The sequence below is a fragment of the Ochlerotatus camptorhynchus genome, unplaced genomic scaffold (assembly GCF_037179485.1).
Source record: "Ochlerotatus camptorhynchus isolate MF236.1 unplaced genomic scaffold, CSIRO-AGI_Acam_v1.1 ptg000404l, whole genome shotgun sequence".
Classification (NCBI taxonomy): Eukaryota; Metazoa; Arthropoda; class Insecta; order Diptera; family Culicidae; genus Ochlerotatus; species Ochlerotatus camptorhynchus.
This window is the reverse complement of record NW_027040890.1, coordinates 2,875,199-2,889,740: the sequence shown is the minus strand read 5'-3', so window position 1 is coordinate 2,889,740 and position 14,542 is coordinate 2,875,199. Positions and strand designations below refer to the sequence as shown.

The 14,542-nt window shown below is 46.5% G+C and overlaps 1 protein-coding gene across 1 annotated transcript in view; it reads left to right on the top strand.

Annotated features, from left to right (window-relative positions):
* ERp44 (Endoplasmic reticulum protein 44) overlaps positions 1-14,229 on the top strand; it is a 32,280-nt gene extending 18,051 nt beyond the window's left edge. Inside the window, exons 2-7 of the mRNA XM_065233581.1 lie at positions 233-308; positions 443-534; positions 617-1,010; positions 1,175-1,441; positions 13,120-13,318; positions 13,381-14,229. Of these exons, the coding sequence (XP_065089653.1) occupies positions 233-308; positions 443-534; positions 617-1,010; positions 1,175-1,441; positions 13,120-13,318; positions 13,381-13,537 (1,185 nt within the window). The 3' untranslated portion in view covers positions 13,538-14,229. The remainder of the gene's footprint in view (positions 1-232; positions 309-442; positions 535-616; positions 1,011-1,174; positions 1,442-13,119; positions 13,319-13,380) is intronic.
* Positions 14,230-14,542: the final 313 nt, after the last annotated feature.

Here is a 14,542-nt window from a genome sequence, read left to right as displayed (position 1 = left end):
CTAACCCCCTCATTTGAGAGCTTTTTACATAGGTCTGTACCATTTTTTTTTCATTCGTGCATCATCAGGCGAAATTTTCTAACCCGAATAATACCTTAATCGAACCGTAAATTGAAGCCGGTACCGCGGCTGGCTTTCATTACTAAAGTAATCGTGAAGCCACATCGTCATGCATGGTTTATGAAAGTGATCACCGAAAATTAATACCTATGTCTTAATTTCATCATCACAGGTTGCATATCTATTCTACAACCCAACCGACAGCGGAGCGGTGCAACTCAATAGCGAGAATCTGGATATGACTTTAGGTATGTTTCAAAGTACTCCGCGAAAGTAAAATGCACGGTCATTTCGTTTCGCTATCATGGGCAATCAAACCAAATGATAACGCTAAAAGCATTTCCTTTTACGTTTCCTCATATTATCTTTGCTTCTTTTCCAGCATCTAATGAGTTAGTATTTATGAATTTCTACGCCGAGTGGTGTAGATTCAGCAACATTCTGCAGCCAATCTTCGATGAAGCGGCAGATAAGGTAAGTCAGATCTATCCTTATCAACGCACGTAAAGTTCCTGTACTTGTGTATACTTATAATCTAATTCGTTCGATTTGTCAGGTTAAGGAAGCATTCCCCGATGGCGGTCGGGTCGTGATGGGAAAGGTCGATTGCGATCGGGAATCGGCAGTCGCATCTCGGTTTCACATTTCCAAGTACCCGACGCTAAAAATCATCCGAAATGGGCAGCCGACGAAGCGGGAGTACCGAGGTGCGCGAACGGTGGAAGCCTTTACCGAGTTTGTCAAGAAACAGCTGGAGGATCCGATCAAGGAGTTCCATCATCTGAAGGATCTGGAGAAGTTGGACACCAAGAAGCGGGTAGTGGTCGGGTACTTTGATCGACGGGATATGCCGGAGTACAACACCTTCCGACGGGTGGCCACGAATCTGAAGGAGGACTGTGTGTTCCAAGCCGGTTTCGGCGACACCGTCTCCGCCATGCACCCACCAGGTATGAGCGTTTAGTTACCGACTTCTACAAAGTTAGTTGCTTATAAAGATTTTATCTATTTTAACGCTTCCGAATTTGTTAAGGACCCAACGGAAGTAAAGATGATTTACTGGAAAGATCTTTTGAGGATGGATTGTAACTAACCATTGATTGTACTTTTCCAGGACACCCCATCATCGTGTTCCGACCGGATGTGGCCGTTTCCGATGCGAACGACGAAACGTTCCTTGGAAATCTGAACAACTTTGACGAGCTGAACATCTGGGTTCAGGAAAAGTGCGTCCCGCTTGTGCGTGAAATTACCTTCGAAAATGCCGAAGAACTGACGGAGGAAGGGCTACCGTTCCTGATTCTGTTCCACGCCACCGATGATTTCCAATCGATCAAGGACTACAAGACGGTGATCGAGACGCAGTTGCTATCGGAGAAACGTTAGTATCTATTCTACACTGTAGCAAATATTTGGTTATATCGCATCGAAAACCATCCCCGTCAATTGTGTTGAAAAAGTTGTGTAATTGTACATCGATCCGATCCGATGACTCTACAGATAGACTCGAGACTGACAGCAGTAGATGGAAAGAAGGACAAACTGAAAGGCAGCCGAACAATCTTCTCTACCGAGGGAGAACCAGATTGAAAGCACAGAACAGAAGTGGAACTTCTGATCAGAAAGTGGCTCCACTTTTCATTGGAAACAACAAGCGCACCTGGTGGTAGAAGGCATCTTCTGCATGCAGTTAAGATAGGCAGCACGCTATGATAGTGTAAAACATTACCACAAAGCATCGCTTGTTGAGTAGAAAAACGTACCACTTTTTGATTCAGCGATTTGTTTGCACTTCCCCTTCTGTTCTGTGAAGTGACAACTGTTGTCTGCGCCTTGCTTGACCAAGACATTAGATATCCAAAGACCATGAAAACATAACCGCTTATCGACTTCCTATCGATGGAGTCCTATGCTCAATCGGCGTCTGCATAGCCGATCAATGGTTCCGCTTCACCGTTCCGTTTGAACTCTAAACATTAATTTGGTGCCCTTCAAATACTGCCAGTGAGATGAAAATGGATTTTGTTGGAATCGTCCCAGAAAGCCTAAGGGAAAGCATGACATACACTATGGATCACAACAGCTCACGATATGGTTCATCAGTAGTTTCACCATTACCGGACAGCAATATTCCTCTTTCCATAGGGGTTTTGACTAGATTGCACTCCATTTGAAACCGTGCCAGCGGCTTTTCAATGTTCGTTACCTGGGACAATCGCATACTGTTTCTCTCCCCGTTATAGTCCAGTTTCATTCTCAAGAAGTGACTCGCTTCTCCACAATCCGTCATGTCAAAAATGAACGATAATTGACGATATCTTTCTTCCAGCAATCAGCCAGTCGTTTACGTAGAGTACGAGGTAGATCTCATCTCCTGGTTGAATCCTCGTGTACAGGCAATAATCGTGCATTAAACGTTGGAAACCCAGCTCCAACAACTTTTGGTTGAACATCTCGTTTCAACAACGGGGGGACTGTTTCAGTCCGTACAGTGACTTGACCAATTTACACACGGTGTTTGACGGCGAAATAACACCATCCGGAACGGCCATAAAGATCTTCTCCTTCTATCCATGCAGGAACGCCGTTTTCACGTCCATTTGATGGAATTGAAAGCCCTGATGGATACCGGCTGCCAGTATGATCAGGATTGTGGTCAACTTTGGAACTGGAGCAAATATATCGTCATAGTCCACCCCTTGTTTTTGTTGTCACCACTAGTCGGACTTTGCATGGGGGGAGAGGTAGCTCACCGATTCTTCCGGTTCGCCTCCTAGCATCGTTTTTTTTTTTTTTTTTTTTTTTTTTTTTTTTTTTTTTTTTTTTTTTTGGCAAGGAGGAAACCTTCAAAAAGGCCATCGTGCCACCGCTTGACGACTGGGCGCACAGTCGCGGTGACACGGTGTGTGGGATTCTTACCGCACTAAAACCTCCTTAGACGCCTTGCCCTTTTCCCCCGGAACCACTTGTCGTATTACTTCGGAGGGGGCCGTGCATTACGCACCTCACTTTACCTCAGCTAATTGGCGCTTCCAGTTCGCTGATCGTCTCTCCAATTTGTGAGCCATTTATCTCCCAGCGTCACGTTCTACTCGGTTATCCCTGGTGGTGGATACAGCCTACTCTGACGGAGAGTTCTCCCGGCTTCGGCTTTCAGTTCGCACTTGTGTGAGCACATTACTACTTTCTAGTTGGTCTTCCCGCCATTTTCGCTGCAGCGCTGACATGATCTGCGTTACTGCTCTGCTGACGGCGTTAAAGGTGCCTTCCTCTCGACACATTTCTTCGACGACATTCTCCGTGCTAAGGGCGAGCATATCCTCTCGCACATCATCAAATCTAGGACATTCGAAGACCACGTGCTCTGGTGATTCTTCCACATTCCCACACTCCGGACAGAAGGGTGACGTTGTGTGTCCGAACCGATGCAGGTACTTCCTGAAGCAGCCATGACCAGACAGGAACTGCGTCAAGTGGAAGTTGACTTCTCCATGCTTCCTGTTCACCCAGGTCGAAAGAGTCGGTATTAGCCTGTGTGTCCATCTACCGTTCTCTGCTGCATCCCACTCCTGCTGCCACTTAGCCATCGACTCCGTTCTCACCATTTTTCGTACTCCTCTGGTTTCTCTCGTCATATAGCACTCGTAGTCCTCCGCCAAGGTGATGCCGATTGGGATCATACCGGCGATAACGCATACTGCCTCCATCGAAATGGTTCTGTACGCACTCACGATTCGCATGGCCATGAGCCGGAACGTACTGCTCAATTTCCTTTGGTTCTGCTTCGTTTTCAGCGCTTCAATCCAGGCTGGACCTCCGTACCTTAGTATTGATGAGGAAACACTAGCCAGAAGACGTCTCTTGCTGCTGCTTGGACCAGAATTGTTCGGCATGATTCTGGCTATTGCGTTGATGACCTTCGTCGCCTTCTCGCAAGCATATTCGATGTGGCTATTAAAGTTTAGCCGGTCGTCGATCATCACTCCCAGATACTTAAGCATGCGCTTCGAAGCAATGGTGTGCTCTCCAACGGTAATCTCTGCCCGCTGCACTGCTTTGCAGTTACTGACCAACATCACTTCTGTTTTGTGGTGGGCTATCTGCAGCTTCGCTCCTTGCATCCAGTTACCAATCGTATCTATCGCCTCAGCCGCCAACATTTCCACTTCTTCCAGCGTCTCACCGGTTACCGTCAAGACGACATCGTCCGCAAAGCCAACGATCTCAACTCCTTTGGGCAGCTTGAGCGTCAGCACGCCATTGTACATTCCGTTCCACAGCGTGGGACCTAGAATGGAGCCTTGGGGAACCCCCGCCGTGATTCTAAGCGATTTCTGCCCCGTGTCTGTCACGTAGACAAGGACCCGGTTCTGGAAATAACTACTTAGAATCCTGCAGAGGTAGCCTGGAACCCTCATTCTATGGAGCGCCTTGGCGATGGCCTCCCAGCTGGCGCTATTGAATGCATTCTTGACATCGATCGTAATCACGGCGCAGTATCGATTTCCTCTCCGCTTCTGTTTGGAAGCTTTCTCGGCTCTGTCAATCACTGTCCGAATTGCATCCACCGTCGATCTCCCTTTCCGGAATCCAAACTGTCTCTCCGACAATCCGTGTTCACTCTCCGTGCATTTCGTCAGCCTGTTGAGGATGATCCTCTCTAAGAGCTTTCCTACAGTATCCAGCAAGCATATTGGCCTATACGATGCAGGATCCCCCGGCGGTTTTCCGGGCTTCGGCAACAGCACAAGCTTTTGTACCTTCCACCTATCAGGGAACTGACCATCGTCCAGACATTTCTGCAGCACCATCCTGAACATGTCCGGGAACGTCTGGATCGCCGCCTTCAACGCCACGTTGGGAATTCCATCCGGGCCGGGAGCTTTATTCGCTTTCAACCCTTTCGCTGCTGCTATGAGTTCCTCGTTGGAGACTTGTTCAACGTTGTCTTCATCTACCTCGCCATATGGTGTAGGTGGCCAGTTCGTTGGGTCATGCTGTGGGAAAAGTCCCTCCACGATGACTTTCAGCTTGTTGTGACACATTTCAACCGGCATCGTTGGGCCTCTGATCTTCGCCATCGCAACTCGGTATGCGTTGCCCCAGGGGTTGGCATCGGCATCGCGGCACAACTCCTTGAAACTATTTGACTTGCTCAGCTTTATCTTTCGTTTCAGTGCAGCCCTGGCCTCTCGGAACACCACCCTGCGCTCCTCTCTGTCTGCTTCTGTTCTTGCTCTCTGAGCACGCCTTCTGGCTAGAAGACAAGTAGCACGGAGGGTGCTAATTTCCTCGTTCCACCAGTAGGCTGGACGCCGCCTGTTCGTTGGCTCCAGTTTTCTCGGCATAGTTGTGTCACATGCCCTTGCTAATAATTCGGTCAACTCATTCGCGCTTAGGCCCGGGACGCTGTTGTCTACCCTTAGAGCTTCGATGAAGAGATCCTTATTGAATGCCTTCGTCTTCCACTTCCGCTCGCTTACTTTCGTCCTCCGCTTTTCCACCGGTGTTCGTTCGCCGATACTGTACCGGATCGCCTGATGGTCACTATGGGTGTACTCCTCGCACACTGTCCAGTTCATATTTGCCATTAGCGACGTACTGCAGAAAGTAACGTCGATAATGGATTCCCTACCATCTTTGCGGAAGGTGCTGATGGTTCCTTCGTTGGCCAGACTGACGTTCAACTTTGCCAGAGCTTCCAGCAGGCTATACCCTCTTGCGTTGGTACATCTGCTCCCCCAATCCACTGCCCAAGCATTGAAGTCTCCTGCGATGACGACTGGTCTCCGTCCAATGAGCTCTTCGGTGAGCCCATCTAGCATCTGGTGGAACTGCTCAATTGTCCATCTCGGGGGTGCGTAGCAACTACATACAAAGATTCCATTGATTTTGGCGATCACGAAACCTTCATATGAGCTTGCCACCACTTGTTGTATGGGATACCTGCCCATGACTTGTATGGCCGCCATTCCTGCTCTATCCGCCACCCAGTTACCATTATCGAGAGGGACTCGGTATGGCTCTGCAATGATTGCAACGTCGCACTTTGTTTCCGTTGTTGACTGCCACAACAGTTGCTGTGCTGTGTTACAATGATTGAGATTTATTTGGGTTACCTTCATTATTGCTGGCCCACCATCGCCTTCTTGAACTCAGGGCACCTGAAACTTCCCGTCACATGGCCATTTCCGTCCTCCTTTTTGCAGAGCATGCACCTCGGTTGCTTTGTACAGTCTTTTGCAACGTGCCTCTTCTCTCCGCATTTCCTGCACAGATCAGATCTGTCAGGGCCTTTGCAGTGTCTCGCCTGGTGACCGAAGCCCATGCATTTGTAGCATCTCTCCATTTTCTTAGATACCCGAGGAATAGCTTTCAACGGGCACACTGACCACCCAACCTTGATTCGGCCAGTCTTCAGCAGCTCGTTAGCTGCGTCCGAAGAAAGTCGTATCAACGCCGTCTGCGTGCCACCATACGCCTTTCTCAACCGAATTGCCATCGGTACGTCTCCCAGGTTGCATTGCACCTTCAGCGCACTTTTCAACTCGTCTTCTGTTGTGATCTCGTCCAGATCCCTGCACTCGACCACTGACTCCTGGGATAAGGCTCTTACGTTCGCCGTCTCGCCAAGAGATTTTTCGACGAGCTCCTTAAAAGCTGAGCTCTTAACCGTAGGGTCCCTTTTCAGCTCGAATAGCATCTCGCCTTTCTGGGTTCGCCTGGTTTTCACCACATTCTCGCCTAGTTGTTTCAACTCCGGATCGTCTCTCACTTTCCGGAGGAGTGCTGCGTAGGACGTTTTGTCCTTCGCCTCAACAACCAGAGCGTCACCCTTGCTTCTCTCCCTACGAGGCCTAGGCTTCTCCTTATTCTTCCTGTCTTCCTTCTTCTTCTCTTCCTTCTTCCTCGCTTCTTCTTCCTTCCTCCTCGCTTCCTCTTCCTTCTTCCTCACTTCATCTTCCTTCTGTTTTTTCTTCCTCTCCTTCTGGTTCTCGACTTTACGCCACGCACCATTTTCTCCCATCTCCTTGATGCCTTCCTCGTCGTCCCTGCGTTTTTTGGGCTCCTCCTCATCTCCTGGCGTGTCCCTATCTCTCTTTTCAGGACGTGGATTTGTGGGTCCCTTCGGAGTCTCATGTGCTTGAGCCAGTCTTATGCTCTCCTTGGCCTCCAGCAGAGCCTTTTCGGCATTTTCGGCCCTTTTTCTCCACTCTTGACATTCCCGATCTGCCACTGTTATGCCGGATTTGATACCGGTCACAAGTTGCTTGATCTCTTTGTGTACGTTGTTTTTATTCTTCACGAACACATAGAGATCATCGATCTTCCTCCTGACCTCCGTCATTTTGGTTCTCCCGAGCTGCAGTTCTTGGGATTTGCTACTACTGGATATTGGTGTGAATATCTGGCTTAGCCCAACGCCTGGCTGCTCTTCTTGAAACTTACTGCTGCTGCTGGAATTTGCAGTGACCCCCAGGTTCGACACTGGTGATCTCTGCAATATCCCACTCCTTGCGAACACGTTTGCTCCTCCGTTTTCACTGTCTGGCGTATTGCCGTCGTTCTTCATATTTTTTTTGGTTTTTTCTTTTTCTTCATTTTTATTTTTTTCTCCAGCATCGTGCTATAAGGTACCAGGCGATAACCAGGGTAGTTGATCGATAGCTCGATGACGTCATTTCGTTGGCGTCTGCAATGGGAAATTCTCATAGCAGGCGTTGACGATGGGACGTTGTCGAGATGTTGAATAGCAACTATCGTGGTAACTCACCGATTACCTGTCGATCTGCCAAATTTGGAAAGACGTCTGCATTGATTTGTCTCATATAATAATATTATCCGCCCACTATATCACAAGAAATTGCGAGTAGCTGAGTGAAATGGAGATAAGTTAAGCATTAGGTACAGGACCAAGTCTCCCCTGGGTGGTGCCAAAAGATGAGCGCAATAGAATCATCAAGTTGCCATAAGGCACGGAATGGGACTATTGCATGGCTGGGTAGTCAAAGTCTTCCATTCGTTAGTTATTTCAGGTGGATTAGAACAGGTTTAGGTGGGCGTTGGCCAGATTTGGATTTTTCAGATGTAATCCTGGATAGGACCCTTTCATTGAACGTCGCGTGAAAGTGGAACTTAATGAAGGCCTAAGTACTTTTTCGTAGTTTTTAGTTTTCGGATTTGAAAAATCGTCGGTTACAGTGGCCTGCTTACTGAGCAGAAAAACGCGGTCCCAGGTCCTTACATATCAAAGAGATTTATGGTAAAATCACTTGTGTATCGTGTATTTTACGAAACTCGTTGTTGTCGTTGGTTCCGGGTTTGAATGGATACACAAATTTGAGCAACGGTATTATGTGATATGAGGTGCTCGGTGGCCTTAGAGCAACCGTTTTTGCTTACTGAGCAGAACATCATGAGTCTAATCTCAGGCCCATCCACATCAAGATTCGTCAATCGTTTTATTTGTTAATATGACTACATGGTAATAACAGCAACTCGGTGATTAAAAAGGTGCTCGTCTGCCTAGTGGCAAACGTTTTTGCTTACTGAGCAGAAGACCGTGGGTTTAATCCCAAGCTCCTTCGCGTTATATGATCGTTAGGACATCAATTCAGCTTATCGTTTACCAAAACGAACCCTGCTGCAAACCCAACCCTCTTATCCAACATCCCAGTGATTCCTCGTGGAAGTGCAGAGGTGTTCTCGGTTTCCATCAAAGCGAGTGTCATGTCAACACAATCCTTCCCATTCCTTTCTTGACCTGTGTTCGGGCGCGGCCGGCGCTGGTATTGCCTAATTTAAGATCACCAGTTTTTACACATTGAGGATGATTGCTAGTCCCAAGCATCATCTATTGGGTCTCTGTGTAATTACAGCTGATCTGGCAGTAACAGAGTAGCAACCGTGGGCGGTCAATCAAGCTCAAGCTCACCACTAGTCGGGCTTTGCATCGCACTGGTTGGCCATTTGCGTCCTCCTTCATCCGGAAAATCCATTTCGACTTCAACGGCTTAACTACTGTTGGACAACTCGTTTGTTTTCCTTCATGGATCCCGATCAGGTTGATTTCCGATTTCATCAAACATCTAGTGGATCCTGTAAAGTAATCGAACAACTCGACAGTGAGCATGCATAAGGGCGTAAACGCGATGATGGATTCTCTTCGCCGATTTTCTCTTTTGTTAATAACTCGCTTGGATTAACGTTCCTCGGTGCACAGCTTTTGATAGCCAATACAACCTGTTGCAGCACTGCATCGAACAAATTCTAGAAAATTGTATCGCTTAGCTGTAGCAATGCAAAGAGAAAATCGATGAAGAGAATCGATCATCGCGTATACGCCCTTATGCATGCTCACTGTCGAACTTATACCAGGTAACCTGTGCTCTCGTCTGCTGTGCCTTGACAGTGCTTCCCGTCTTTCTGTTTGTAGAGGGAGCGCGTCGTCGACTGTTTCATCCAGTTCTGGTTTACTCTAAAGAGCATCGATCTCATCAGTAGGAGCAGGGACATCCTCATCATCGTCTTCATCTTTAGGTCACACTTCATCGCCGTTTTCGGGTTGAGCTTCGATTTCCCCCACTTGCTCGAAAGAAAACCTGACTAACAGCGGTACTTTTGCTTCAATGTTGGACTTCACCCTCCCTTCATCAGCATGTGGAAATGAGCCAAACTTCACATCCCTTGCAATCGTTATCTTCCTCGCATTTATGTCCTACTTTTTGACCTTTCGGATCCAGCTTCTTGCGGTACTGCGTTGGTATCCACGCAAAACATTTGCCGCCGAATATCCGTAGCTTGTCCAAATTCGGCTTGGAGTTGAGCCACACTTCTGCTGGAGAGACACCGGTTGGCAAGGTTGATGTAGGGCTGCGATTTAGAAGATGCACACACGCTAGTGCCGCGTCAGACTACAGATTCTTCGGTACCATTGAGTCGATGAGTGCTGAACGGATCTTCCCTACTAAGGTTCAGTTGAACCTTTCCGCCACGCCATTTGGTTGCGTCGATCATTACCGATTACCGATCATTGCTGTCGCCGTTAGAAAACCTCCGACTTCCTCTTCAGCAGATAAATCATCCCGAAGTGACTGTAGTCATCGATAAAGCTGACAAATATAGAGACCCATCCCAAACTGGTGGATCGATGGGGTCACAGACGTCCGAATGGATTCTCTCAAGAGGACGAGTTGCGCGGTTCCTTGTACCGCTGAAAGACTGACGACATTGCTTACCTTGAACACATGATTCACAGACGCCAATCTTCGGTGCCTTAGGACTACGTCTGTGATTTCTATATGGGGATACACTTAGTGAAAACCGAAAATGGAACATGTAACAAAATTATGAAAGATTTTGAACGTTAATAACTCAACTTCCCCTGGACCATTTTCAATAATTTTAACACCATTCGATCAGAAATATTTCTACGCATCTGTTAAATTTAAGGTGATACTCTAAGGGAGCCTAAGCGTGAAACTTCAAAGGCACAAATGTCTGCTTCTACAAAATATACAATTATGAAATTGGTACTCTCTGTTTGCAGTAGCACAGCAAACAAGGTGTAGCAATTTCAAATTTTTATGTTTTGTGGAAGCTGACATTTGTGCCTTTGAAGTTTCACGCTAAGGCTTCCTTAGAGTATCACCTTGACCATATTTTTTTAAATTTTACTATTGAAAATTGCACGAATGTGCAACTGTTGCTATGATAATTAAAATTATCACCGATTGCCTGCAAAAAGCGATTTCCCTAACACAGATTTGAATTGAAATTGAAAGCTGAGTTCCATCCGGTCTCACCATACGGTTTTATTCAATAACCGCGTGGTAAGTGGTGGTGTTCTCTAGTACACAACGAAAGGCTCCCCGCAAGCAACTAGCTATCAAGGCAGCCCACAACCGCTGATCGAATTCAGTACCAATCACCGTGTGTGGTGTTGTCCGGTTGTCGGCATCAGCAGCAGCGTTGACATTGTTCTCCAGTACACAACGAAAGACTGCCTGCAAGCAGCGAGCTGCAGCCCACATGAGCATCCATAGAAGGAGGAACACCGCTATTGATCGGAATCAGTAGCTCTTCGTGAGCCGCTGTGGGCCATCTATGTCAAGCGCGTCATACAAAAGAGTATAAACAGAGAGAACCCCGCTCAAATTCCTATTCCTACACAAAACGCAAGCTTCTGCTGCAGTTAACAAATAAGATTTATTATATAAGACCACGTAGTCCTTCGTCACCATTGCGTACAACCCCATAGGGCTGTCCCTTGTAGTTTTTCATTCCTTTCAGCTCACCTTGTTGGGCCATCGCTTCCGTCTGTCGCGTCGATGCCACAGCTTTCCGGTTTCCATATAACGGTCCTCGGCAAACAGCTCTATTTCGAAAAGGTTTCCTCTTAGGTGATTTTCTTCTTTCTTCAAAATTGCTGTGTCTCCAGAGAATATAACTTCGATACTGGCTGTCATCATTATCCTGACTGACATGAGATTCTCTCGCAGTTCCGGTACAAACAACTCGTTCGTGACATTGACACCGTTGATTTCATAGGGATCGCTGGCCGAGTATACGAACTTACCAGGTAATCACTACAGCCTGAATCCAGCTTAAATAGGATTTTTCCAGCCTGCTTCTGTCCGCATCGTCCAATATCTGCCATAAAACTCACCGAGTTCTTCTTAACGAAATTCGCTTCGCATTTGATTTGCTTACGTTTACCGCATCCATGGCACTTTCCGATGAACTCCTGCTGCCTTTGTCCTGCAAACGCTGCTGGTTTTGATTCCACAAAATCTACCTGGCGGTCCGTTCCGCTTTGAATCCTCTACCAGTAGCCGTTGCTTGACGAGATTCAACGTTAAATCATTTTCCAGGGCCGTCACAAGCGGATCATATGAATCCGGCAACTTTTAGAAGAGCTGCGACACCAGATCTGCCTCAAACAGGGTAGCACTAGCCGTCTTCAAATTCCTCACCAGTTCATCAAACTCCAAGAAGTGGTTTCTCATATCGCTTCCTTCTGCGCAGCCGCGCCATCTGCTTCCGGATTTTGGCTTGTTCCCGATTTCTTAGCGTATGTTGCCTCCAAAGCTTCGTCATTGTCTTCTCCCGGACGACCTCTAGACAGTCGTCAGCCAGGCAGCTTACCAACAGCGCTTTTGCTTAGCGGTCCTTTTCCAAAAACTTGGTTACTATTCCGTTAGCACTTCTGAGACTCCTGTCGCTTCCAAGAATAGCCTGACACAGAATCAATTCTCATATTCACCGGCGTTTACTTTAAACTGCGGTATTTCGCGAGCGAGGTCCTTCTGTGTGGTGCCCATAACCAATTGAGGACTTTCAGGGACTTGCGGGATTTGAATGACTTTAATTAAACCATCCCAGAATAAACCGAAAAAGTGTACCAACGAGTGGTGTACCTTTCCTAAAACATATTCGTATTGGATTTACACCATATTTTTTTTTTATAATGCCTTTATTTTTCCAGGCTCATTTGCCGTAGCTTTGCGGAGCCGATATTCACTGTTCAGATTACAAAATTTCTTAAAACTAACGTTAGTAAAGCGGGGGCCGATTACTCGCGGCTATCTCGAGGTTAGGGGTAACAAATTGTAACAAATGGATGGCAGGGAAGGGATTGAGAACACAAGGTTTGGAGAGCAATATGCTCTTGATCTCGAACTAAGCGACCAACTGATGAAAAAGACAAACATGGGGGTACACCGATGGGCAGCTAACAACTTGGGGGAACACAAGATGACACTAACTACTAAATCCTCAGATCTATCCGTTTTAAAAACACATAAATTAAATTGCAATAGTCGAGATCTCGGTTCGCCAAGATGTCTCTAACGGGCCGCATAGGTTGTTTTCCTCGGGCCCTGAGGGATGCGGATAACTTGGATCTAGCAAGATGTATACCATATGCTATTATTAACTATTTTATTGATATCATACGAACACGTTCAAGTTCGCTTACACCAGAAAAGTGTCCGCAGAAGCCCGCCACGACGGTATTTTCAAACTTTCATCAACTAACAATTCTAAACCCCATTCCAGAAAACATCAATTTCCTGACGGCCGATGGAAAGCGGTTTGCTCACCCGCTGCATCATCTTGGCAAAAGCCAATCGGACCTGCCGCTGATAGCGATTGACTCTTTCCGGCATATGTACCTGTTCCCCAGCTTCAAGGATATGTACGCTCCAGGCAAGCTGAAGCAGTTTCTGAGTGATCTCTACAGCGGAAAACTCCATCGGTAAGCCATCGAACTTCCATTCTGAACAGCATTGCCCATTTACACGGTTATCTCCTCAACAGCGAATTCCATTACGGCCCGGACCGGAACGACGACAACACGATCGAAGTGGTGATGATAAATGGGGACACGAAGAGAGGTACCTCGCCACCGGAGTCGACCTTCAAGAATCTGGGACCGTCGAATAAGCGGTACACGCTGCTCAAGGATGAACTGTAAATAGGAAAAAAATGGCACAACAAAACCGACAAAGGGATGTAAACCTCGATTTCCATATTTTTGGAACAGTTCAGATAATCTTCTCTTTATCTACAACATCCGTTTAAAATTTGCATCCTTTTTTTTTGTATTGATCCCTCAATCAACCCAACCTACTAGTGAGAAAAATGAAAATTTAACCCTAATTTTTATCTGTCCTAAAACCTATTTTTACAACCGTTTTTCTGTTGCACCAAAATTCTTTGTGTGTAAACGAGAAACCTTTCTCGCCTAGGGCTTACTATTACGCACTAGTGATATGAACTAAACATAGAAACCGTGAACACTAACACACATACCTATTAGGAGAGACATTCTAAAAGTTGCAACAGGTTTGATAATTCTTAAAACGGATAACCGAGTGAATGCGAAAGCGCGAGACAATGTGTGTGACTGATTGCTGCTGGTGAGTAGGTCTTGAGGTTTTGTTTAGAACCATTCTGGTTGCTTGCAGTACCGTTTGTAGTAGTGTTCGGCATTTTCTCTTCGCCTAAATTTATCCAATTTGATTCAATAGGAAGCGCAGCAGTGCAGGCAGAGACGGTGGATCCCGGCTAGCTGTCGGAACGAACAGTGATACTTAGTTACACATTTTATACGGTACGAATTGAGTTAGGAAAAGATAAACTAAACTAATTTATGTCAATCAGAAACAGTCAGAATTGCAGAAAAGGCTAAAATGTGTAGCAACAGTTTTTCTTTTGTTAACTCGTACTACAAGAGTCTGTAAAGTAAAACAAGATATAAGAGTACCTACCCGTGTCGTCTCATTCATTTGGAAAGAAATCTTGAGGAGGTTGTAGCCAAGACACGAGCGCAAATTTGACGTTTGATTACGAAAGGTAGTGTTGATGTTAAATCAACAAACTTTTCTAACAAAAGAATGCATGGGATGAAGGTTTCGAATAAGTTGAAAATACCATTGATATGATCTCTAAAGGAGTCAATAAACATGTCAGTTCACTG